The 24,469-nt window shown below is 40.2% G+C and overlaps 2 protein-coding genes across 2 annotated transcripts in view; both read left to right on the top strand.

Annotated features, from left to right (window-relative positions):
* Nucleotides 1-20,195, top strand: part of Parp9 (poly (ADP-ribose) polymerase family, member 9) — a gene marked incomplete at its 5' end in the record, with an annotated part of 39,786 nt that extends 19,591 nt beyond the window's left edge. Inside the window, 7 exons of the mRNA XM_013019329.1 lie at nucleotides 64-285; nucleotides 985-1,203; nucleotides 3,268-3,322; nucleotides 7,339-7,719; nucleotides 12,476-12,606; nucleotides 14,264-14,438; nucleotides 19,397-20,195. Coding sequence (XP_012874783.1) covers nucleotides 64-285; nucleotides 985-1,203; nucleotides 3,268-3,322; nucleotides 7,339-7,719; nucleotides 12,476-12,606; nucleotides 14,264-14,438; nucleotides 19,397-19,770 — 1,557 coding nt within the window. The remainder of the gene's footprint in view (nucleotides 1-63; nucleotides 286-984; nucleotides 1,204-3,267; nucleotides 3,323-7,338; nucleotides 7,720-12,475; nucleotides 12,607-14,263; nucleotides 14,439-19,396) is intronic.
* Nucleotides 20,196-24,109: 3,914 nt separating this feature from the next.
* The window catches only part of Kpna1 (karyopherin alpha 1 (importin alpha 5)), a 53,688-nt gene continuing 53,328 nt past the window's right edge, over nucleotides 24,110-24,469 (top strand). The window contains exon 1 of the mRNA XM_013019434.1: nucleotides 24,110-24,280. The gene's annotated coding sequence lies outside the window, so the exon portion shown is untranslated. The remainder of the gene's footprint in view (nucleotides 24,281-24,469) is intronic.

Raw genomic sequence — 24,469 nt, forward strand, 5'->3', positions numbered from 1 at the left:
AAAAAAAAAAAAAGAAGGAGGAATTTAACAAAGAATCCTGAGCTTTCTTTTTTTTGTTTTCAGTCAGATGTAATTGTTAATTCAATAAGTGGACGTAGCCTTAAAGTCAGCTTGGTATCAAAAGCGATTCTACAACAAGCAGGAGAGCAAATGGAAAGGCATCTTAGGGAGAAGATACCTACACTGTCTTCAGATTCCCTGTTAGTACTGGTCACAGAAGGATTTAAGTTGTCCTGCCAGTATGTGTTCCACATAATATGGCATTCAAGTAATCTCAGTCCTCAGGTAAGTGCAAAATAAATTTACCTTTATTTCCATGCCTAACAAGTCTGTTACATTTTTGCCATTTCATTACATTGATGAAATATTGTCAAGTGGTAGAACCCCCATTTTGAAGGCTGCTTGCAATTCTAAAATGCTGAACTACTTCAATTGGGACAATAGAGAGGATTATTCTGAACAAAATATAATTGAGGCACATCTGAAATACCATGGTGAACTTCCTTGGTACAGTCAGTATGTGCTAAAAATAATGAACGACAGGAATCAGGCTCTGATGGGGGATGGGTGTCAGAAGTAGGGTGAAGGGCTAATTCAGAGGGGTGAATGAGGATGAATATGGTTGATATACTTCAGTCAGGAAACCTGTTGAAATTGTTTTAAGATTTGTTTTTATTGACTTGGAAATGACTGATGAGCAGCAGCAAACTGATGCTGGGCTTTCTGCCCTGGGGCAGAAACGGGGAAAAATCATAGTGCCCAAATGTCCTGAAGAAACATTGAATTGCTCAAGTGCTTCTGTTTCTCAGGCTTTACATTTCTCATCCTCTAGCCTTTGAGCTATGGAGCATGGCTTCTGCTGCCTACCAAAGAGCCATGGATATGACCTTTAATGGAGTCTGGCATTGTAAACTATGGACAGAATCTAGGGCGAAGTGAAATCTTACTTCAAAGGCTGATCCTAAACGTGTGTTTCTTTTATAGACATTAAGAGAAGCAATGAAGAAGTGTTTGAAAAATTGTCTTGATCCACCTATAACTTCTATTTCCTTTCCTGCCTTTGGGATTGGAAACATGGGTATGATGAAAGATGAAGCAGCCGAGATTATGTTTGATGAAGTTTTAGCATTTGCCAAAAATCACCCTACAAAACAACTAACTGTAAAATTTGTGATCTTTCCAGAAGACAGGGATACATATGTGGTGAGTTACTATCTTAGAAATGTCTTGCAGGTCATTTATTCATCTATTCATTAAACATGTATTTAGTATCTCTAGTCTAAGACACAGGGCTAGGTGCTCTACAGTGTAGTGGTATTGTAACTTAGTGAAATTTAATTTCTGTAAATTACCCACCTTAACAATAAATGTCAATGTAGAAGCCATGGTTTTTTGCTTTTTTTTAACTCACTACTTAGGTTTTCCTTTCCCCCTTTTTTTTGCGTTCATTCTTCCTTCTCTGCTCCTTGAAGATATAAGCAACCTCCTTGTCACTTAGCAAGGCTGGTACTCTATCACTTGAGCCACAGCTCCACTTTTACTTTTTTGGTAGTTAATTGGATAAGAGTCTCTTTCCTGCTTGGGTTACCTTGAATCTCTAGCCTGAGAGCTCAGCTTCCTGAGTATCTAGGATCACAGGTGTTAGGTACCAGTCCCTTATCCACTGTTGGCCTTCTTATAAACATTTCTTTTCATCCTAAATAAAGTCATACAATGAGAAATGTGTTTACGGAAAGAACAGAAGACCACATATCCGGGTCCTCATTATCTCAGGGTGTGTTAACTTGACAGAGTCACCACATCCCAGAAAATGGATTTATCAGATATCCAATTGATATGGCTCAACCAGACCAACTTAAGATGAAGTAGAATTTATATTCACATACTCATTATTCAACTTAAGATGAAGTAGAATTTATATTCACATACTCATTATTCAACTTAAGATGAAGTAGAATTTATATTCACATACTCATTATTTTCCAGTTCCAAATTGAAGTGAATAAATGAGTCCTCAGAAGATTGAAATCCTTGTGTTTACTAGTATTTCATGATGTTAAGGGTGCTAGGCAGAACTGGGTATCTATAAACGAAAATGGACAGCTATTTGACAAATATTTCTTGCATATCTATCTTTCACCAGACATTGTATCTCAGAATAAGGAACAACTTATTCTGAAATATCTCTTATTATCTCATGGTTGCTATCTCTCAGACCAGGTGTTGTTCACTAGCAGACAGAGCTGGTGGAACACCACTGCCAAATTCATATCATTTGACTCTACTTTTCTGCGCTCCTTGCAGATTATCATCTACTTGCTATGAACATAGTCTTTCTTCAAAGTCATTGCTAGTGATTTATAGTTTTCCTTTACATCAGTTCAAAAGTCTTGTCTAATTCTTTCTAATCCCACAACCCATTCTGTTTTTAAATTACCTTCTAGAGAAATTTTTAATCCAAGTGTATGGCAGCTCTTTATCAGCAGATGTTATTACCCTATTTGTTTTATTTTCAAGTTTTTGAATGGAGAGGACAAGGAAATGCCATGTAACTAAACATGGTAAGAACAAAGGCTTTTTGCTCTGGAAACAGTAGCTACAAATACAAGTTATGAAGAAAATTCCCCATAGATTAAGAAACTTCATTGTTAAAGTTCAGATGGGAAGCAAATTTAGTACCTCATTAATAATCATATGTCCACTAAATTAAATAATGCCAACTCTGTTAGTCTTGAACAAGGAATAGACAGGAGAAAGTAGTTCTAAACTATAGGAAATATGATTGCAAATAGTCACTATGAGTATTTACTGAGTGCTTACTGTGTGTCAGGTATAATTTTAAATACTTTGCAGGAACTAATCATATAAAACAAACCATTCATTCTATCTTTATAGTTTGATGAATTTATAACATTTAAAGATGAATTTGTATTTGAAGTTCATCTCTAATTCAGGCCTAACATAATAGTGCCTATAGTAAACAGGACATTAATATCTGTGACTATATTTTTACCTAGTTATATAAATTCTTTTTCATATTAGATTTTGTTTTTTCCTCATCTCTCCTGTACTTGTTTCCCTTAGATATTGAGATTGTGCAATTGCTGTTCACTGGAACTTTTCTACCACCTGTTTTAGTTGCAGAGAGAGGGAGGCTGTCAACATCAGCAAAGTCAAGTGTGGTGTGTACAGGTAGAAGTAGGTAGATTTTGGTGGCAATGGTGATAAGCCCTACTTATGACTCTTTTTGTGTTTTTCTTACTGTAGGCTTTCAAAGCTGAAATGACAAAATTCAACTCACACAATCCCAACGATAACAATGGTAAGAAATCCACAGGTCTAAAAGTACAGTTTCCTACAATAGGCACATTTTGCTCTTGATCTTCTCAACTAATAGAAGAGAAATGAATAAGTAAAGCCAAAAGAAATTCATTGTGTTCCTGCTAGGATATTACCAACATGCTTTCTTCCTTAACTATGATTCTACTCTTGCTCAGTCTAATTCCATGATACCAACAGGGAATGCTAGATTGTAGTAGATAATCTACAGCATGAGTAGTTCATTCACAAATGGCTGTCAATAGTTTTTTCCCCATTTGGTAATTCTGCACCAGGCATGATTTTCACACCTCTAATCCTAGCACATAGATAGAAGGATTGTGAGTTTGAGGCTAGTATGGATATATACTGTGACCTGAGAGAGAGAAAGAGAGAGAGAGAGAGAGAGAGAGAGAGAGACCCAGAAAGTTTGCCCTCCAAAAGCTGTCTAAGCTAGTCCATATTTTCTGCTCCCAACACTTATTGATAATTATACAAAATACATTTTGGTAATGCCAGATAAACAGGTTAACCCATTGCTACTCAAATTGGAGTAATCACTGGGATCACCTTAACAAACAGAGAAAGATGGACAGAAAGAAAGGAGAAATCATATAGGCCCCAGATCTAAAGATTTTGATTTAAAAACTCTGGCTCTAGGCCAAGCAGACCTTGTTATGAAAGCTCTCTAGTCAGTTTTGCAGGTGGGCTATGTTTGGGATCATTGAATAAACTTGTCCTGGTAGGTGTGGTGGTGAAGGATTAGCTCTAACTTGTAATTACATTCTTTTGATGGAAATTGAATGGACAGAGATGGAATATTCAATGGCTCAGTGATAGTGGAAATGAAGAAAAGGGAACTCTAGGAAATCTGGTTTGATACTGAGCCTCTTAAGAGTCTATCTCTTTGTCTACAAAATAATGATTATAGGTGCTGCTAACTTACACCTATAATCCTAGCTACTGATGAGGCTAAGATCTGAGGATAATAGATCCAAGCCAACCTGGGCAGAAAAATCTGTGGGGCTGGTATCTCTACTTAACGAGCAAAAAAGCCAGAAGTGGAGGTGTGGCTCAAGAGGTAGAGCACCAGCCTTGTGCAAAAAGTTAAGTTCAAATCCCAGTACCAGTACAAAAAAAAGGAAAGAAAATAATGACTATAACAGATTATTACGAGGATAATTGGAGATAGATGTGAAGATTCTGTAAATTACAGAGCATTAAACAAATGTAAGGGGACAAATAATGAATGAGAAGATGAACAAGCCTTCCTCCAGATAGCCCAGGAAGAGATAGCTCCTCTGAAAGAGGGCTCAAGAATGGCTTTATGAACTAGGAGTGGAGCTGTGGCTCAAGCAGAGGAGCACTAGCCTTGCACAAAAAAGTTCAGGGTCAGCACCCAGCCCCTACTTCAAGCTTGAAGACTAGCATGTATTTGTTTCTAAGTATGTGCGTATGTGTGCGTGCACATGGGCTCACACACACACACACACACACACACACACACACACTCACACACACAAAATGACTTTAGCTGGGTGCTGGTGGACTCACACCTGTAATCCTAGCTACTCTGGAGGCTGAGATCTGAGGAGCAAGGTTCAAAGCCAGCCCAGGCAGGAAAGTCTGTGAGACTCTTATCATCAATTAATCACAGAAAAAGCCACAAGTAATGCTATGGATCAAGTGGTAGAGTGCTAGCCTTGAGCAAAAAAATGAGCTCAGGGATAGTGTCCAGGTCCAGAGTTCAAGCCCCAGGACAGGCAAAAAAAAGAATGGCTTTATGAGCAGGGTGCCAGAGGCTCATGTTTGTAATTCTAGCTATTCAAGAGACTGAGATCTAAGGATCACAGTTTGGAGTCAGCCAGGGCAGTAAAGTTCTTGAGACTCATCCAATTAACTTGCAAAAAGCAGGAAGTGGAGCTGTGGCTCAAGTGGTAGAGTGCTGCCACTGAGCAAAAAAGCTAAAGGACAGTGCCCAACCCCAGTAACAGCACAAGAAAGAGAAGAAAGAGAAAGGAAAAGAAGAGAAAAGCTTTATGGATTAGAATGGTTCTAAATTAGGCGTTAGGATAATAAAGGTTTTCAATGGTCAGTGGCAGAGGGGAGGCACCCAAAGTGAAGAAAACCCACAGGAGCAAACAAATGCAGTATATATTTGGGGAACCACAATACAGGCTATCAAGACTAGAGGAGCAGTTTCAGGTGGGCCTAATATAGAAAAGGAACGTAGGAAACTTCACTTATAATTAATCTAAAGTGTGGATGCAAGTCACTATTTCAACAATTCTTGAATACATCTGTTAGTTCACATAGGGCAATAATCAACATCCATAACAACTGATGATGATTTTCTCATCAAGAAAAAGTTAACTAGTTAGGAAGGCAGACATATGTTTTCATTAGAAAGATTTAATATATAATTAAAGGTAAATTTAATTGTGGTGCTTAGAAGATTATCGTTTTGTGATCTGAACAATATAGCTGTCTAGAAGAATAAGTCTTCTTAATAATGACAGATTAATACATTGTTTTTGTTTTCTTGTTTAAAAAAATAATGCTGGGTGCCAGTGGCTCATGCCTGTAACACTAGCTACTCAGGAGGCTGAGATCTGAAGATTGTGGTTCAAAGCCAGCCCAGGCAGGAAAGTTTGTGAGACTCTTATCACCAAAAGGCCAGAAATGGTACTGTGACTCAAAGTGGTAAAGCACTCTCCTCAAGCATAATATAGCTCTGGGACAGCACCTAGGCCCTGAGTTCAAGCCCCAGGGTAGGTGCATGCAGGCGCGCGCGCGCACACACACACACACACACACACACACACACACACTCTCTCTCTCTCTCTTTCTCTTTCTCTCTCTCTCTCTCTCTCTCTCCATAAACTCCTAGGGAAGGGAATATAGTTTTTTATTTTCTCCTAAAAAGTAATGTAAAACACAATTAAAATATCTTTGTCATTTCTGTTGTTGAGAACATCCACTTTTCTTTTACTTTGAGTGAGGCTTTTGTCTCCCACTTCTAGTTCTGTCCTAATGATTTTTCCTAGTTCCTAACACTACTCAGCTACAACATTGGGAGAAAGATGCTAGCTACCCAATTGTCCCACACCGCATCTGCTAATTTTATAACTAACACTAACAAGTTTTATAACAGTGGTTACTTAAGGATTTTTTGAGTTTTCACTGACTTTCTTCATTTAAATAATAGACTTGTGAGGATTGAATAAAATAATGCACATATTATTGAACCAATGCCTAGAGCTTTAGCGATCAACTTACTTTTTTTCCTCCTCAAAATATATTTCCTAGATTCCTCCATGCAAAGCTCATTTCTTTTTATTTATTACTATAACAATATTCCATTGTTGAGGGATATTTGATTCTTTTCAGGGAATTTCTTGTATACTTTTCTTATTAAACTAGTGGTTAGTGGAATTATAGATATTTTTCCTTTTGCTATACTTTGATAATTTTCTAGTTTTCCAATAATAAGCATTTTAGGTTTGGGGCTTTTTTTTGTCTGAGACCAGGATTTAAACTCTTGATCCAACACTTCTGTTCATTGGCTGATGCTCTACCACCCAAGCCAGGCCTGCAACCCCTAAACATGTTAGTTTTATAATCAGAAATTCTTGGTGGTTGCTTTTATTTTTTAAAAAGTCTTTCCAAGATATTTGATTTTCAAACCTATTAGAAGATGTTAAAGACACTTAGCAGGAAAAAATACAATATCCTAGTTGAGATCAGAAGATGAACTCACCTGTGAGTTGACAGATGCTAGCAGGAGCCAGATATGATGAGGCCAGCCCCTTCTAAGCTGAATTTTGTATTCCTAAGATAAAATGTCCCTATGTGTTTGCTGTATATCTAGTGCACCTTCTAGAGATATGTATTTAAAAGCAGGGTTGTTACTGTTGGCAATGATGACAATATTCTTGGACAAATAGTGGCCAGAGTGTTTTGTTCTGCGTTATTTAAAAACTCACTACCTTTCCATGTTACTTATAATGGTCCTATCAGTCTTCCAGTGGACCACAGAGGAGCAAAGAATAAATGGCCTTGAAGCTGGATCGCCTACTGTCAATCTGATGGGAGCCACCAAAGAAAAGATGCAAGAGGCTGAAGTGTGGATCAAAAGGTTACTGACTTTCCAGGACCACCACGTCATTGAGAATAATCATATTCTCTACCTTGGGAAAAAAGAACATGAAAAACTGGCTCTGCTCCAGAAAACCGCAAGTGTCTCCATCACAGAGGCTGTCTGTATAGGAAAGACATATTTGGAGATTAAAGGAGACCGATCTAACCTCATGAAGGTGGTTATGAAAGTTGAATGTATGTTGTGTGATGTTCAGGAGGAAGTGATAAGAAAAAATGAGAAAGCCCTTTATAGCTTTTTAGGTGAGTAACTTCTTACTAAGTTAAAAAGTTAACTCTCCCAATTGTTCCTTCTTTGTGATGTGTGGAGAAGAGGTAAAATTGGAAAGAAGAAAGCAAACCATTCTAACTGTGTTAAGTCACTAAGGTTTTTTGTCCCCTTGTGTGTGGCTTGAACTGAGGGCCTGGGGCCTGTCTTTGAACTTTTTTCCCCTCAATGTTAGCACTCTACTACTGACCCACAGCTCCATTTCCAGCTTCTTGGTGTTTAATTGGAGATAAGAGTCTCATGAACTTTCCAACCCAAGCTGGCTTTAGACCACAATCCTTAGTCCTCAGCCTGTTGGGGGCTACAGACATAAGCCACTGGTATTCAGTTTAGGTCATTGAGTGGTAGAGTGCTAGCCCTGAGTAAAAGAAGCTTTGGGACAGTGCCAGGCCCTGAGTTCAAGCGCCAGGACTGGCATACAGAACTCAGGGCCTGGCATACACACAGAAAAAAGTTTATCCCTAATTCTGTAAATTAAGCATTCAAATGTAGATAATTCTACTTGATTATTTCTTGTATTGAATTTTATTATACCTTTTTATTGCTGGCAGCATTAGGATCCATAAAACAAACTTTGTTCTTTCTTTTCTTCTTGCCTCCTTCCCTTCTTCCCTCCTTCCTTCTTTCCCTCACTCCTGTCCTCTTTTCCTTCCTTCCACAGACTTGCGAGGTAGCTCTTCAGGTTGGCTTTGAACTTTCAGTCCTGCCTCAGCCTCCCTAGTGCTGGGATTATAAGTGTGTACCACCATGCCTAGCCAGCATCCCCAACAATTAACGTATTTGTCACCAATTAATGTATTTGTTAGTTCTGTAACATAGCTCCTTTCAAAGGATAATAAGGGGATTAGGACCCAGAGAAATCATTTTAATAGATCCCTAGTGCTAACTGGGAAACTGTGTCATCTAAACCCCATCCTAGGGAAACAGCTCAAATGGTAGAGTGCCTTCCTACAAGGGGGTGGTTCTGAGTTCAAATGTTAGTAATGCTGAGACACAAAAATAACTATATCATGAGTGGTAGTGCACCCTAAAATCCTATGACTCAGGAGGCTGAGGCAGGATTTTTTTGTGAGTTTGAGGCCAGCTTGGGTTACATAGTAAGTTCCAGACCAGTCTGAGCTAATTGTCTTAAAACAAATCAGCCAGGTGCTAGTGGCTCATAAGTATAATCCTAGCTACTCAGGAGCCTTGAGATCTGAGCATCATTATTCAAAACTAGCCGGGGGCAGAAAAGTCTGTGAGACTCTTATCTCTAACTAAATATTTTTAATAAGCTGGAAGTTGAGCTGTGGTTCAAGTAGAGTACAAGCCTGAATGGATAAAGCTCAAAGACAGCACCTAGGCCCTGAGTTCAATCCCTAAGACCAGCACAAAAACAAACAAACAAACAAGCCAAACACACACACACAAAAGTGACACTTGGAAGAGAAGATTATTTCATGTATTCATATATGTGTCAAACTGTGTAAATGGTGTAAACAGATGGACATTGTCCTTGCTTAGAGTCTAATTGGGGATATTGACAAATGATCTAGTGAGCCATGCACACAGCGGGTAAAAGTACAATGGACACAAAGGTGAGGCACTTCTCATGGATTTGGGAAGTCTGGAGAAAGGTCATTTACAACATAAGAGATGTTACAAATGAAGAATTTAATTGTCTGTGGTAAATAACCAGGCAATGAAATAAAATCTTAAGAAATAACACTAGAACTCAGATCCAGTGGCTCACACTTGTAACCAATCCCAGATACTTGGGGAGCAGAGAATGGGAGGATTGTGGGTCCAGGCTAGACTGTACAGAAAAGTCCCTAAGAATGTGCTCCATGGAGGGAAGCTGACAGCACATGTCTGTGATCCAGAGAAAATGGAAAGCCTAAAAGTAGGCAGATCAAGAATGGTGCTTGCATCTAGGTGGAAAGCAAGACTACCTCAAAAAGTAACCAGTAAGAACAGAGCTGGAGACACAGCTCTTTTGATCCTTGCTAGTGAGTGCTTCTGACTGAAGTTTATGGGACTTTGGGTCCCCCGTGTCCAGTACAATGGCTGGCATGTACGAGAAGCTTGAAATCAAAGAATTGGATTCTAATCTTATACTTTGTAAATGTGAGGTCTTAGTCTCCAAACTTAATTTACAGTCTCTTCCTTGAAGTTTTGAGATTTTGCAGCTCCTCTATCATGGAGCTCCTTTTCTTCCTCTTCCTCTTCCTCTTCCTCTTCCTCTTCCTCTTCCTCTTCCTCTTCCTCTTCCTCCTCCTCCTCCTCCTCCTCCTCCTCCTTTTCCTCCTCCATCTGCTTCCTTTTCCTCTTCCTCTTCTTCCTCTCTTTCCTCTCCTTCTTTCTCTTCATCTTCTCCTCCTCCACATCCTCCTCCTCCTCCTCCACATTCTCCTCCTCCTCCTCCTCCCCCTCCCCCTCCTTCTTCTTTTTGTGCTAGTCCTAGGACTTGAACTCAGAGCCTGGGCCCTGTCTCAGAGCTTTTAGGCTTGAGAGTAGTGCTCTATCACTTTGGATCACAGTACCATTTCTGGCTTTTTAGTAGTTAATTGGAGATAAGAGTCTCACAAACTTTCCTGCCTGGGCTGGTTTTGAACTGTAATCCTAAAATCTCAGCCTAGTGAGTAGCTAGGATTACAAGCATGAGCCATAGGGACCTGGCTAAGTGATCCTTTCCTTGCATGCACAACTTGGCTTTTTAGTGAATTACTCTGGTCACCTGATTGTCATGGTAAACTTATTCAATGGCCCAGGGATTGGGCCATTTCAATATATTTAGTCTTAAGCCAAACTGAAAATAAACTGAGATAAATCAAGCTTTTAAAAATTTATTTATCTATCTATTTATTTGTTGTTTCCATTTGTTTACCTGTATAAGGAGCTCACGTGCATCAAAACAAATTGTCTATTCTGTTTTTAAAAGGAATGGGAGGGGCTGGAAGGTGACTCAGTAGTAGAGTGCCTGCCTTGCATGCATGAGGCCCTGGGTTTGATTCCTCAGCACCACATAAGCAGAAAAAGCCAGAAGTGGCACTGTGGCTCAAGTGGCAGAGCTCTAGCCTGAGCTGAAGAGCTGAGGAACAGTGCCCAGGCCCCACAACTGGCAAAAAAAAAAAAAAGGAAAGGAAGAAGAAGAAAGGAAGGAGAAAGAGAGGAGGAAATAGAAAGAAGGCACAAAAGGGAGGAAGATTTAATCTTCAAATTTTACCTTTCCTGCTTGGGTGGTGAATGAGTAATACTTGTTCCCAGTCTTTTGCCTTGTCTTTTCAGAGAGCAATGGTGAAAGCCAGATTTCTAATCTTATCTTTGCTTACTAGCTTTTTGAATTATTGGACAAGTGACTTAATTTGTCAGAACTTTAATTTCCTTATTTATAAAGTTGAGTTAATTATTTCAATAATGGTGTTGTGATGATCAAATGAAGTAGAGAAATGAAATCTCCTTGAAAACTTTGAAGTGTTACATTAATGTCCTACTGTTTTCTATCATTCAGGTTTTCTTAATAATCTTTTTGCTGGGCTGGGAAGGTGGCTCAGTGGTAGAGCGCTGCTTGCCTTGCACCATGAGGCCCTGGGTTCGATTCCTCAGCACCACATAAGCAAAAAGAAAAAAGCTGGAAGTGGCACTGTGGCTCAAGTGGTAGAGTGCTAGCCTTGAGCTGAAGAGCTGAGGGACAGTGCCCAGGCCCAGAGTTCAGGCCCCACGACCAGACCCCCCAAAAAAACAACAAACAAACAAACAAACGAAAAAAAAAAACAATCTTTTTGCTGATAGCTATCCTGACCAGAAATACAAATAATTCTAATCAGTATCACAATCTTGTATCCTTCACAGTACTGATCCTGCAAGGAGGAATGTAATTAATGCTTGTTTTCTCTCGCATCCCTTTGGCTTCTTAATCCAAACTATGGAATGACAAGTTTTTTAACCCCTTCATTTTATTCTATGACTTATTTTTGTTGTAGTTCTTGTATATCCTAAACAATCTGAGGCATCTGCTTTAAATGGGCTAGTCCTCTAAGTTTCTAGAATTCATTTTATTAATTTTGTTTTTTAATTTTTATTAGCATAAATTAATTGTACAAATGGCTTCATTATGATATGCAGAACACGTATCTAATTTACTTTCATTAAGTTGACCTCATCTAGATTACTCTTCCTTAATCCCTTCCATTTCCCCTCCTTTTATGCAGTTTTTTGGTGGGTTTTATTATGCTATTTTCATACATATATGTAATGTTTCTGTAATATTCACTCTGTCACCTTTTCTTTTCTCCCTCCCCCTATTGTTTTACAGCCTAGTCGTATTGCTTTAAGTCTAGTTTCCACAGATGAGCAACAGGATGTGATATATGTCTATCTGAACTTGGCTTATCTCACTTAACATGATGATCCCTAGATACATCCACTTTACTGGAAAGACAATTTCATTTCACTTTTCTTTATGGCTGAATAAATGGAATAAATGTAGAACATTTTCTTATCCTAGCATTGGCTGTTAGGCACGTAAGCAGGTTCCATGCCTTGGCTATTGTTAATAATGATGCTATAAACGTGGGTGTGCAGTTATTTCTATTGTATATTGACTTACACTTATTGCATGTTGACTGTATTGTATGTTGAGTTATATTCATTTAGATACATGCCCAAGAATTAAATTTCCTTAAATTTCTTTACAAGCTTTTTTTTTTGATACAGTGCATTGAGACACAGTTTTATCTTACTCATTTTTAGCACAATGGACTGGTCAGCATCCCAAACTACAAAATGAAAAGATCTTATATCTTCGATATCTAGTGCCTTCATGTCCAGAACTTCAACGTGAAAAGAAGATATTTGAAAAATGGGGTTTGCAAGTTATAAAGGTAAACCCTAATTAAGAAGAGAATTTGGCTCATGTTGCTATTAATTAACTTGGTATGTAGACAATAGAAAAGCTCACCTGTCAGTGACTCAGCTAACTGCTCTGTGCCCTGGAATCCCAGGAGTAAGACTGGCAGGAAGGCAAGCATGAGGGTATAGTTGGAATTAGGAGGTAGAAATGAAATCAGAACATACAAAATGTAGATTAAAGATCCATTTAAGGTGAGTGATCTGCCCATCTTTGAGAAAAATAAAAGAAAGTAGAAAACATATTAGTATAGCATGTCTTATGCTGTATTATAACTGCACTTGGGTTTGAACTCAAGGCCTTGAATTTACCAGGCAGGTGATCTACCCAAGCCATTTCCCTAGACTTTGTTTACCTATTTTTATGTCTCAATAAACCCTGAGCTTTAACAAGGCAGATACTATATCTGTATTATTGACAATTACATTACCAGTGCCTCTGACATAGAGATCGTCAGTGAATATTTATGAAATAAATATATTAAAGCAGCAGCAGAGGGTTTTAAGAAGACAAAAAATAGTCCGATTAGAAGATTATGAGTATGAGAGTATGCCGTGTAGTTTTATATGAAAAGCAAATTGCATGCAAAATAGGATGCACAAAAGTGACTCTTTTTGAGGTAGAACAGAGGTGATTTAAATTGCTTTTTTAAAAGTTTTTATTATCTTTAAGTAGTTGTACAAGTAGGTGCCATTAACATTAGCTAGGTGCTATTAAGTAGTTTATAAACACAGAGTATCTTGATCACTGTCATCCCTTCAACGTTCTCACCCTTCTTTGACTTACTCCTTCCCTTACTTTCCTTTTTTCTTTTCTTTTTCTTTTTTTTGTGGTCATAGGGCTTGAACTCTGGGCCTGGGTGTTGTCCCTGGGCTCTTTAGTTCAAGGCGAGTGCTCTACCACTTGAGCCACAGCACCACTTTCAGTTTTCTAGTGGTTTATTGGAGATAAAAGTCCCACGGACTTTCCTGCCTGGCCTGGCTTTGAACTTTGATCCTCAGATCTCAGCCTCCTGAGTAGCTAGGATTACAGGTGTGAGCCACCGGTGCCTGGCCTTCCCTTACTTTTCTAATTTTTGTGGTAAATACAATGAATTCTTGATTGTGTTCTCCCTCTTCCCAGCCCCCTTCATTCACTTATCCCTTTCCGTTTAGCTCCATCCCCTCCCCTTCTTGCATATACCCATTTCTTTGTGTTGACCTAATCTATCTATCTTTCCTTCCTTCCTCCCTCCTTTCCTCCCTCTCTTCCTCTTCCTTCCTTCCTTCCTCCCTCCCTTCCTTCCTTCCTCCTGTCAGTCATGGAGCTTGAACTATGGACCTGGGCACTGTCCTTGAGCTCTTCAGCTCAAGGCTAACATTCTACCACTTGAGCCACTGCGCTACTTCCAGTGTTCTGATGGTTTGTTGGAGATAAGAGTCGCATGGACTTTCCTGCCCAGGCTGGCTTTGAACCATGATCCTCAGATCTTAGCCTCCTGAGTAGCTAGGATTACAGGCATGAGCCACCAGCACCTGGCTTTGACCTAATCTTTCTCAAAAAAAAAGTATACTATTTAAGTTCTCTCTAGAGTCTATTATACTTCAGTTAATCCATCCAGTTTCTTGTCCCCCCCCACACCTTGGTCATAGGTGGAGGAGTTACAAAATCCATTACTCATGGCTGCCTACCAAGAGAAGAAGAAAATTATGGAAGTGAGAACCCAGCAATCACCTGTGTGCCTCAGGGCATTCCAGCAAGTTCCATACCAGTTCCTTGATGCTGTGTGCAGAGTCGGCTTTCACAGATTCTATACTGCATCCTATAGTAGGTGTCAGTCCATCATCCTCAGGGCTTCCCAATGTGGGTCTTGGCAAGCACTCATTCAGGTAGCAGGTGGCTTGCCATTAAAAACATCTCTTGCTGTAGAGAGGGAATCATTGTAATTGGACTCTAGAAATGAAGTGTTTTGGAAAGGGTTGCTTTGATCCTTTATATCTCTTTGTTGCTGGGTTTTACATTGATGAATGCATAAGCAGTGGGATCCATGGTTCACTGTTTTTTCTCATCTCTGTTTCTGTGTCCTATATGCAGCTTTTATTATTGCTGTCATTGTTGTTGTTATTGCTATTATTGGCTTACTTATCTCAACACCACTGAGCCATCCTCATCCCTTAATTAAAATATATTTTCCTGAAGTTTAGACAGTCCACATTTTCTCCTTCATCCTCTTTCTCTCATGTAATCTACTAGTGAATGAATTGGATATCATGTGGCAGGTGAAGTAAATAGTGTCTCAAGATCCTTCCCAGCCATGGGAGTTCTATATGAGGCTTCCTCAACTCAGTGGTATAAAAATGTTAGATACATAATTGCTATGTTGTGCCTTTTCCTCTCTCCATGGGAGACTAACAACTTGAGTAATACTCATGGAGAGATGCCTACCTATGCTTTTGCTTGGCTCATTAAATATGCAGCTCTTGATCTTTACCTTTCAAACATATAGCATGATCCTTGCTGTAGAGCCAGTCCCAAGAATCTTAATTTCTACAAAGCAAAGGTTCTGGAAATCATCTTTATACCAGAGAGAACATAGGTAGTATCAGGTAAAAATTGAGCACAGATAATGTCTGGGTATGTGATAGATAGATGACTCCTCATAAGAAAGTCTTTTGAGTGAAACCAAAAGACTGTCTTTTTCTCTCATGTCTATAATTTAGGGTTTCTCTCTCTCTCTCTCTCTTTCTCACTCTGTGTGTGTGTGTGTGTGTGTGTGTGTGTGTGTTAGTACTGGAGTTTGATCTCAAGGCCTGGATGCTGTCCCTTAATTTTATATCTCAAGGCTGGCACTCTACTTCTTGAACCACATCTCTTCTTTCAGCTTTTGGATAGTTAATTGGAAATAAGAGTCTCTCCGAGTTTTCCTGCCTGGCTGGCCTTGAACCTTAATCCTCAGATCTCAGCCTCCTCAGTACCTAGGGTTACAGGAGTGAGCCACAGGCACCTGGCTTATTGTCAGTTCCTTAACTGGCTTCTCTGCATCCCTGCTTTTACTTAAAATATTCTCTCCGAGATTGTCACTATTTTCCTAATCTGGTAAATGCCCTCTTTCATTCCCAAGCCCAGAATTTTCTGCCCACTATCTATACACATTCTTCTTCTCCAGACATCCAAAGCATTTATTATCCTCTCAAGAAAACAGTCCCACACACTTATTCAGTCTCTTTATCAGCCTTAAGTTCAGGCATTCTCTGTTAAAGCATAAAAGCAAAGGATCACCCTTATATACTCATTACATAATGACACTTAAAGGGCAGAAACACTGCCAAGAGAACTCCTACATTGAAGGATTATTAAGGGATGAGCATGGCTCAGATAGGATACAGAAGCAGAAATGCAGCAGTCCTTGCCATGTGCTGCTGGATGCGAGGAGCAGGGAGGACTCTGCTCTGGGAGTGGATTGAGTGGATACTTATTTGCACTCCAGAAAGAAAATGTTCTTTATGTATTGTGATTTTTGACCATTTCAAGGCTGACTGCCTACTAGTGGGCTCAGAACTGCCTTAACTGCAGAGATGAGAGAATGTAGATTGCAGAGCCAGGTAGTGATTCCTTTTTCCCTGGGAATTCTTCTAGTTTTTCTGAGATTTTTATTTTTCTGTTTGTCTTGACTCTTGAGGGCACTCGAATAAAGTGAATTCCTTCTCAAAAATTTTAAGAGCTCTAGTCACATTTCCTCAGATTCTTTTCTAATAGAAGAACTTTTGTGTTGAAGCGAGAAAATTGCTCTTGGTTTAGTTTTGCTTTATTCCCTCGTCTCTCATTTATGGTAAGACCTTTTATTGTGTGCCAGTCCTAGGGTTTGAACTCAGGGCTGCTTGAGCCACAGCTCCACTTCTGGATTTTTGATAGTTAAAGATGTGAATCTCCTGGACTTTCTGCCTAGGCTGGGTTTGAACCTTGATGCTCAGATCTAAGCCTCCTAAGCAGTTAGGATTACAGGTGTGAGCCACCAGTGTCTGGCTCAAGAACTCCATTTTCATGTGAAAAAAATCCTTCCAGTTTTACCTCAAAAGGCCCTTTCCTTCACAGGAACTCTGAAAGCTATAATTTCAAGATTATATTTTCTCTGTGAATATATATATATATATATATATATATGTAAACACACACACACACACACACATTCTAAACTTTTTTTGCCCTTGAGGTAATAGGTAGCAACAAAGCAATGGAGAAGGAAGATCAAGAAGAAACTCTTGAGAAGGAAAATTCTTTTATTTTTCTTTTTTTAAAAGCAGCCCTAGGGCTGGGAAGGTGGCTCAGTGGTAGAGCGCTTGCCTTGCATGCTTGAGGCCCTGGGTTCAATTCCTCAGCACCACATAACCAGAAAAGGCCAGAAGCGGTGCTGTGGCTCAAGTGGTAGAGTGCTAGCCTTGAGCTGAAGAGCTGAGGGACAGCGCCCGGGCCCAGAGTTCAAGCCCCACAATCGGTCCCAACAAAACAAAACAAAACAAAAAAGCAGTCCTAACCTTGGATGCCTCCTGCTTGTTGAGCAAGCGCTCTACTACTTAGCCACATCCCCAGCTTTTTTTGTGCTCTTTAGTTTTGAGGTAGAGTCTCACTTCCTCCCAGATGTACATCTGGACTACAGTCTGCCTGTTTTAGGCTTTCTTTAGTAACTGGGATGACACGCATGTGTCACCACTCCTAGCTTCTTCTGTTGAGACATTTTCAAGAACTTTTCTGTCCAAACCTGGAGCTGTGATCCTCCTGATCTGGATCTCCCACATAGTTAGATGACAGGCACATGTTGCCATGCCCAGCTATGGATCAAGGAACTTGTCTTTTTTGCTTGTCTGGCCTCAAACCATGATTCTCTGGCGATCAGCCTCCCAAATAGGATTGTAAGGCAACAGTACCTGTGAAGAAGGAAAATCTTGGGCTGGGAATGTGACTTAGTGGTAGAGTGCTTGCCTAGCCTGCATGAAGCACTGTGTTCCAATTTCAGTACCACATAAACGGAAAAAGCTGGAAGTGGTTCTGTGGCTGAAGTGGTAAAGTGCTAGCATAGAGCAAAAGAAGGTTGAGGACAGTGCCCAGGCCCTGAGTTCAAGTCCCAGGACTGGCAAAAAAAAGGAAAATCTTTTTCCCTCAAAATATTACTTTGTAATGTATTATATTTTACTACTTTGTATTGTATTATATTTTATTTGTTTTGGGGAAGGGAGTTCCATTTGTGAAGTTTAAAGAACAAGGATGATATCATGGTGATTTTTGAATTTGTATAGCTGCACTATTCAATATTATAACTGCTAGCCACATGTCTACTGAACATGGGAAATGTGGCTAATATGAATTGAGATACACTGTACATAGGAAACGTGTACAGGATTTCAAAGACAGATTACAAAATATGGGTACTAGAAAATAGCTCGTGCTTGTAATTCTAGCTTCTCAGGAGGCTGACATCTGACAAATGTGGTTCTAATCCAGCATGAGCAGGTAAGCCTGGGAGACTTACCTCCAATTAACCATCAAAAAAGCCAGAAGTGGAGCTGTGGCTCAAATGGTAGAACACTAACCTTGAGCAAAAAAGGCTCAAGGACAGAGCCCAGGCTCTGAGTTCAAGCCCCAGGACTGGCATATATATGCATATAGATATGAATTACATTTGTAACTTATATTTTATTCAGTGCAGCTTTACAACCTAAACCAATATTTGGTTAAGTGACAAAAAGTTCCAGGAGAAGGAAGAAAGAGAAAGGAAGGATAAGGATATATGTTTAAAGAAGTTTAATTTTTACCCATCTGAGGTTTTATTTTTTGAGTGCTGGGGACTAAACCAGGGCTTTGTACATGAACTCTCTCCCCCAAGTGACTTTGAAATGGGCATTGAACATGATTGCCTTGAGGTCCAGAATTTGATTCTTAGTTAGCCTAGAATGTTGGGATTATAGGCATGCACTGCCATGTAGGCTCATTCTTGAGTATCTTAATACTCCAGAAAAGATAGTACAGATAACACACAGTATGCCAGAATGAAGAATATTCATTTCTTCTAGTTGGAATTGGACATCTCCTCCTTAGTATCATAGTCTCTCAAATGCCTGATGGGTGGAATGCCTGGTAAGCATGAACCTAGATGAGAAACGTGTGGAGAATTCTTGGTGCTATATTGGGCTATGCCAGAGTGAAAGCTGATGTCCATTACCTGACCCACAGTACAGAATACCATTGCATTCTCAAACATTTAGATAAGACTATTTATGGGTTATAGAACCTATAAATGTTCTGAGAAAAAGATATTTCCTTCTTCTATGCAACTGCTTGATTAATGTTCTTGCTCTTCTCTCTTTCTCTCTTCCACCTCCCTCTCTTGCATCTGATAACCAGGGCTTGAATTCAGGGCCTCTCATTTCTTGGGCTTGCTTGCTCAAGTTGGTACTCTACCATTCTTGCCCTGCTTGGTCTATGTTAAATTGAATCATAATTTACTTGAATTTCAGATTTTTCATCTTTTAAATGGAAGTACAGATTAATTGAATCTGATCAGTGTAAAAATGCTTTGAAAGTTAGACTTCCCCATAAACTTGAATGATGCATTCAAATGTAAACTGACTCATCCTAAGGGAACAGCTTGGGGGGATTGGCTATAGGATCAGCAGTCTTGAGACCAGGAGGATATGATTATTTGAAAGACTAGTGAGAGATACATAGGATACCCAGATTGGCAATATCTTTTGCCTGATCAGAGGAATCTTTTATGTTTCTTCTCTTTTCAGACCCACAATATGGAGCTGGCATATACTTCACCACAAATCTCAAAAACCTAGCTGATAAAGTCAAGACTTCTAACACCGACAAGTTCATCTATGTGTTTGAGGCTGAGGTCCTCAAAGGCTCCTCCTGCCCAGGTCATCGGTCAAATATTGTCCCCCCACCATTGTCTCGTGAAGCCGTAGATTGCTATGACAGTGTTGTTGACAATGAGTCCATGCCTGAAACCGTTGTTATTTTTAATGGTATGCAAGCTTTACCCCAATATTTGTGGATTTGCACTCAGGATCATGCAGGACCGCAAGGTTACTCAACAGGACCAGTATCCTCTTCAGGGCAGGATTGGAAAAAATTGTCAAATGGCAGCTCTGTTGATTAATGTCCATATCATTTTAACAACTGGTATGATCTTGCTTTGGGGCAACCAACCAAGTGGTCATTATTAATGACTCAAAGAGTAACTTACATATGTTAAATGGATTATCTGTTTGGATTGGCTGGGCTGTTGCAAGAACCCATCCTGCATGAATTTCTGCTTTCATCTTGGGGTTGGGATGGAAAAAATATCAACTGATACACTTCTATGTTCCTTCTCCTTGCACAATGTTCTTTCATATTTCTTTTAGCTACAGTCAACAGGAAGTATTACATGTAAAGAAGAGATTATTCCCAAGTAAAATCTAAATCTTTATTTGCTATACATGTTAGTATGACATTATTTGGACAGGAAAATAGCTTAAGATTTTCCAGAGAATCATATGACATGCCTTGGATCCCAAAATAAATAAACTTTGTTGGAGTGACCTTGGTCTGAATAATTATTTGTAAAATGAAATAATCTGAATTTGAAGGACACGAAAAGACTGATATTCATTTTAGATTCAGTCATATCAAGCAATGCTACCCAAACACCATGTGGCCTAAGTAATAATTAACCAAGCATTTATTGATCACCAGTAGTGTGTCAGTCACTTTCTGGTTCTAAGGATATGATACTAGACAAGACAAATAGCTTCACAAATCTTTTAGCCTAAATAATCAGAAAGGTAGATATAGACAACTTAAATTACAAATTGCTTGAAAAAAATTGAGGAGAAGGATAAATTAATCGATGATTGGAAGAAGCCCTTCAAAAGAAAACAAATTCAATCTGAGACCATTAGGAATGTGGCAAATGAGGGAGAGTAGGAGGAGTGTTTTAGGAAAAGAAACTAGCTTTTATAAGGGGTGAATCCACTGTGACTGGGCCTCAAATTGACTCGAAGGTCTGTTTGTAATGTGAAGACCAGCTAATCTCTCTTCCAAATCCAGACTCAGCTCCACTTCTAAAGTCTTCTAATCTTACATCTTCACCCTCTGGCACAGAGTATGTCTTCCTTCTCCTCTGTGTCATTTCTTAATTTGCTTTTCAGCAATGAGGATTAAATGCAGGGCCTTATGCTTCCTAGTCAAGTATTCTACTAGTTGAGGTATGTTCCCAGCCCTTTCATTGTTATTTAGTTTTTAAGATAGGAACACTATCTTGGCTTTTTGGCTAAGATCCAGTGTAAGGTAGGGGTCTCCCTACCTTTGCGTTTTATCTCTGATTCCAGAGTAGCTGAGATTACCATGGTGGGATTTATTCATCTTCCTGAATCATCCTGATAGTGTTGCATGGTGCTTTGCTTGGATATACCTCTGAAGGGCTTTGCCTTAGATACATGACTTGAAAGGTATCCTGCCTTGGTCCCATGTCTCAGAAAGTCCCATTCAGGCCTTCTTCTACCTGATTCTATTATCATAAAATGACCAGTCTACAGGGCATAGAGAACAGATCTGTCTAGAACCATCATTACTCAGTACCAAGCTCCCTGTTCAGAACCAAGAACTCCTCATTTCCTATTGGAACAGCTGAATCTATTTCCAGGGCCTAATTGTATCTGTTTCTTGGGTATCCCCTCCCAAGGTGGGCCATGCAACAATCGGCATCAAGAATGGCAAAGGGGATAAAATGTGGTAGCATGAATACAATCTCAGACACTTGGAAGGAAGAAATCATTAGGATGGTGATCTGGACAAAACTCACACTCCTGTTTAACTGACATCATCTTGTCTTCATAGTGGAGGAAGATTAAGTCCCACCTCCCAGGTGATGGGTGTGCCTGAATTCCTAGAGGCAGGGGCAGGCAGGGACTTGGTTACTGGACCTGTCAGTCCTGTGCTTTGACATTGAGAGACTCTCTAGTTTCCTGTGACCCTGACCCCTGACCCTGACACTATCTAGGCTCAGACCAGCTCAGGCGCCATTATGCAATGCCTCTTGTTCCTGTGTCTTATGTCTCCTTGGTCTCCTTCCTCCTGGCTGTCCTCCAGTCACCGCGGCTTCCCACTTCAGCTCTCCATTGGGTTGATCTGGTTTGTTAGTATTGTTTTTCTGCTTCCCCACCCCCCTTGCTCTCTTGGTTCAGTTTTCTGACAGTGTTAAGTGTACAGGTTTTTGGGATAGGAATCCACCTGTAGTCACTGGCTTTCCAATAAAGACTCCTGATTTGACCTCAAAAAAAAAAAAAAACAACCTCAGCCACCCAAGTAGCTAGGATTAACCCAACTACTCTATTATTTTTATCATTACATAAAAGAAAAAATGGTTCCCAATAAAGCAGAACAGAAAATAAATAAAAATGATCTATAATATCTTGGGACAGAAATAAGTCATTATTTTAATTAATATAGGTTACCTAGTTAGTTGGTTGTATTTGCATATACAGAATAGTACAGCCTCTAAGATTTAAACATGTAATAATTAAAATAACTTGCTGCACTAAAGGATAGGAACATTTTTTAAATATTGCTATTTTTCATGTTTTTATTACTTGCTTAACTGGTGCTTAACTGATTATTATTAGTTGCTGATACTATTACTAGTATTATTGCTATTTGTTTAAGTAATAGAAAGTATGTAACAGAGAAACCTGGAATGCATGATTCCAGGTCAATGCCTATTTTTATTTATGTTCAAGAAATATATGAATATATTTTGATTTATATCATTTTTATTTATTTGCATACCTTCTTATTGACAATTCTTTTTAAAGCAGGCATTTCCAAATATTAGCAAGAATGTGTCAAAAAGGGAATCTTACACAGTGTTGGAGTATAAATTGGTGCATTTTGGAAACTAGTCCAGCAATATCTAGTGCATTCATTTTCTATTGCCTTGTAACAAACCTAATGGCCTAACAACCACTTATCTCACTGTTCCTCTGAGCCAGGAGTACTGACACAGCTTAGCTTGTTTCTCTGCTCAGGCTCTAACAAGGTTCAGGAAAGCATAAGGTCAGACTGTCATGTCTGGAGGCTTGGCTGAGAATGAATCTTATTCTAACCTCTCACAGGCTATTGACAGAATTCATTTGCACGTAGTTGTGTGCTTGAGGGCCCTGGACTCTTACTGGTAGCTAAAGGCTACACTCAAGTCCTAGAAGCTATCAGTGGTTACCTGTCACGTAGCTATCTCCACAGTCAGCTGACAACATGATGACTTGTTTATTCAAGTGCAGCAGGCAAGTGTGTAGCTCTAGTCTAAGAAGACCATGAAATGAATGAATGCAATGAAATGTCATCATGGGAGCTCTCTGCTTCTTTGGTCATATTCTATTGGGTTGAAATGAGAGGACCCATCTACATTCAGGGAGTGGAGATATATATAGAAACACCAAGGGGCAGAGATCATGGGAGGAGCTGGTATCTTAGAATTCTGCCTACCGCATCTGATGATTGTAATGCTGTCAGTAATCCAGTTAATTAGAAAGTAGAGGAGGAGGATAGTGAGTTCAAGGCCAGCCAGCTTGAGCATAGTTATTGAAATCCTATTTTAAAAATATGAGGGGCATGGCTCAATTGGCAGAGTGCTTGCCTATCATGTGTGAGGCCTTGGAGTCAATCTTCAATACTACAAAAATGTAATCAACATATTGTCATTTAGCAGTTTTCCTGTCTATAGTATGGATGTATAAGAATGTTAGTAATAGCACTACTTGTGGTGGCAAAAAAATTATTCTATAGCTTTTAAATTTCTCAAAATAACAAAATACACAGTTAGGGAGCTATTCTTATAAAATGCTGCTCTTCAAGGCTGGCCTTAAACTCCTGATCCACCTGCCTCAGCTTCCCTAATTGCTGGGATTTTTAGTGTACCAGCACATCTGGCACAAGAATTAATTTCTTTTTATACTACTTACAAATTATCAGGCAGAGGGGATGGGTGTGAACTAAAAAGAGAATAGCAAGAAGCTTCCAGCAAGCGAGCTGCACGTGATCTCTTTGGCCATGAGACACTAACTTAATACTTCCATTATATTCTTCGTCCTTCAACCATGCTATCATTCCTTAAAAAAAAAAAAATCAGGTGCCTACTAGGTGAGAGGCTATATCTGGAAAAGTAGGGGGAGAGCTGTGCATTCTATAATAGCTTAGTAAAGGAGGTTCGTTGACATTACTCCCTCCCACTCTCCCACCCCCGCCTCATTCCCGCTATGGCTATGGGCGGACCCCAATCCTCCCGGTCAGTGAGATCCTATCCTTGGACCCAAGATTCCGAGACTCTGGGCCGTGGGACGCCTAACAACCAGAAAACTACATCTCCCGGCAGGCTCTGCGGTGGGCGTCGCAGGGGCGTACGCAGGCGCGTAGGCCGGCCCCCTGCACGCAGGCGCATTGCGCACGCCGGCTGAGCTGGGTCTCGCTGCTCGGTGCGCGGCGGCGGCGGCGGAAGGCGAGGCCTGGTGCGGTGCGCACCGCTGAGGCCGGGATCGGCTTGTTTAGGTGGTGGGTGAAAGAGGCGCGGCGGAGGGGCGAGAGAGCCAGCGTTTCACTCTAGCAGTGGCACCAGGGTCGGTTGCCTCGAGCCGGTGAGTGCGGCCGCGGCCCCTCCCCCTCCCGCCGACGGATCCGGGGTGTCCACGGCGGGATCCGGGAGAGGCCCCGGGGCGACGGGGTGAGGGGAGGTAGGGTGGTGGGGCGCCGGCGGGAGCTCGAGCTCGGCTCCCTGGGCCCGGACGCTCGCGGTGCGTCCGTGCGTCACCGGTCCGGGGGTGCCT

The sequence above is a fragment of the Dipodomys ordii genome, unplaced genomic scaffold (genome assembly GCF_000151885.1).
Source record: "Dipodomys ordii isolate 6190 unplaced genomic scaffold, Dord_2.0 Scaffold45, whole genome shotgun sequence".
NCBI lineage: Eukaryota > Metazoa > Chordata > Mammalia > Rodentia > Heteromyidae > Dipodomys > Dipodomys ordii.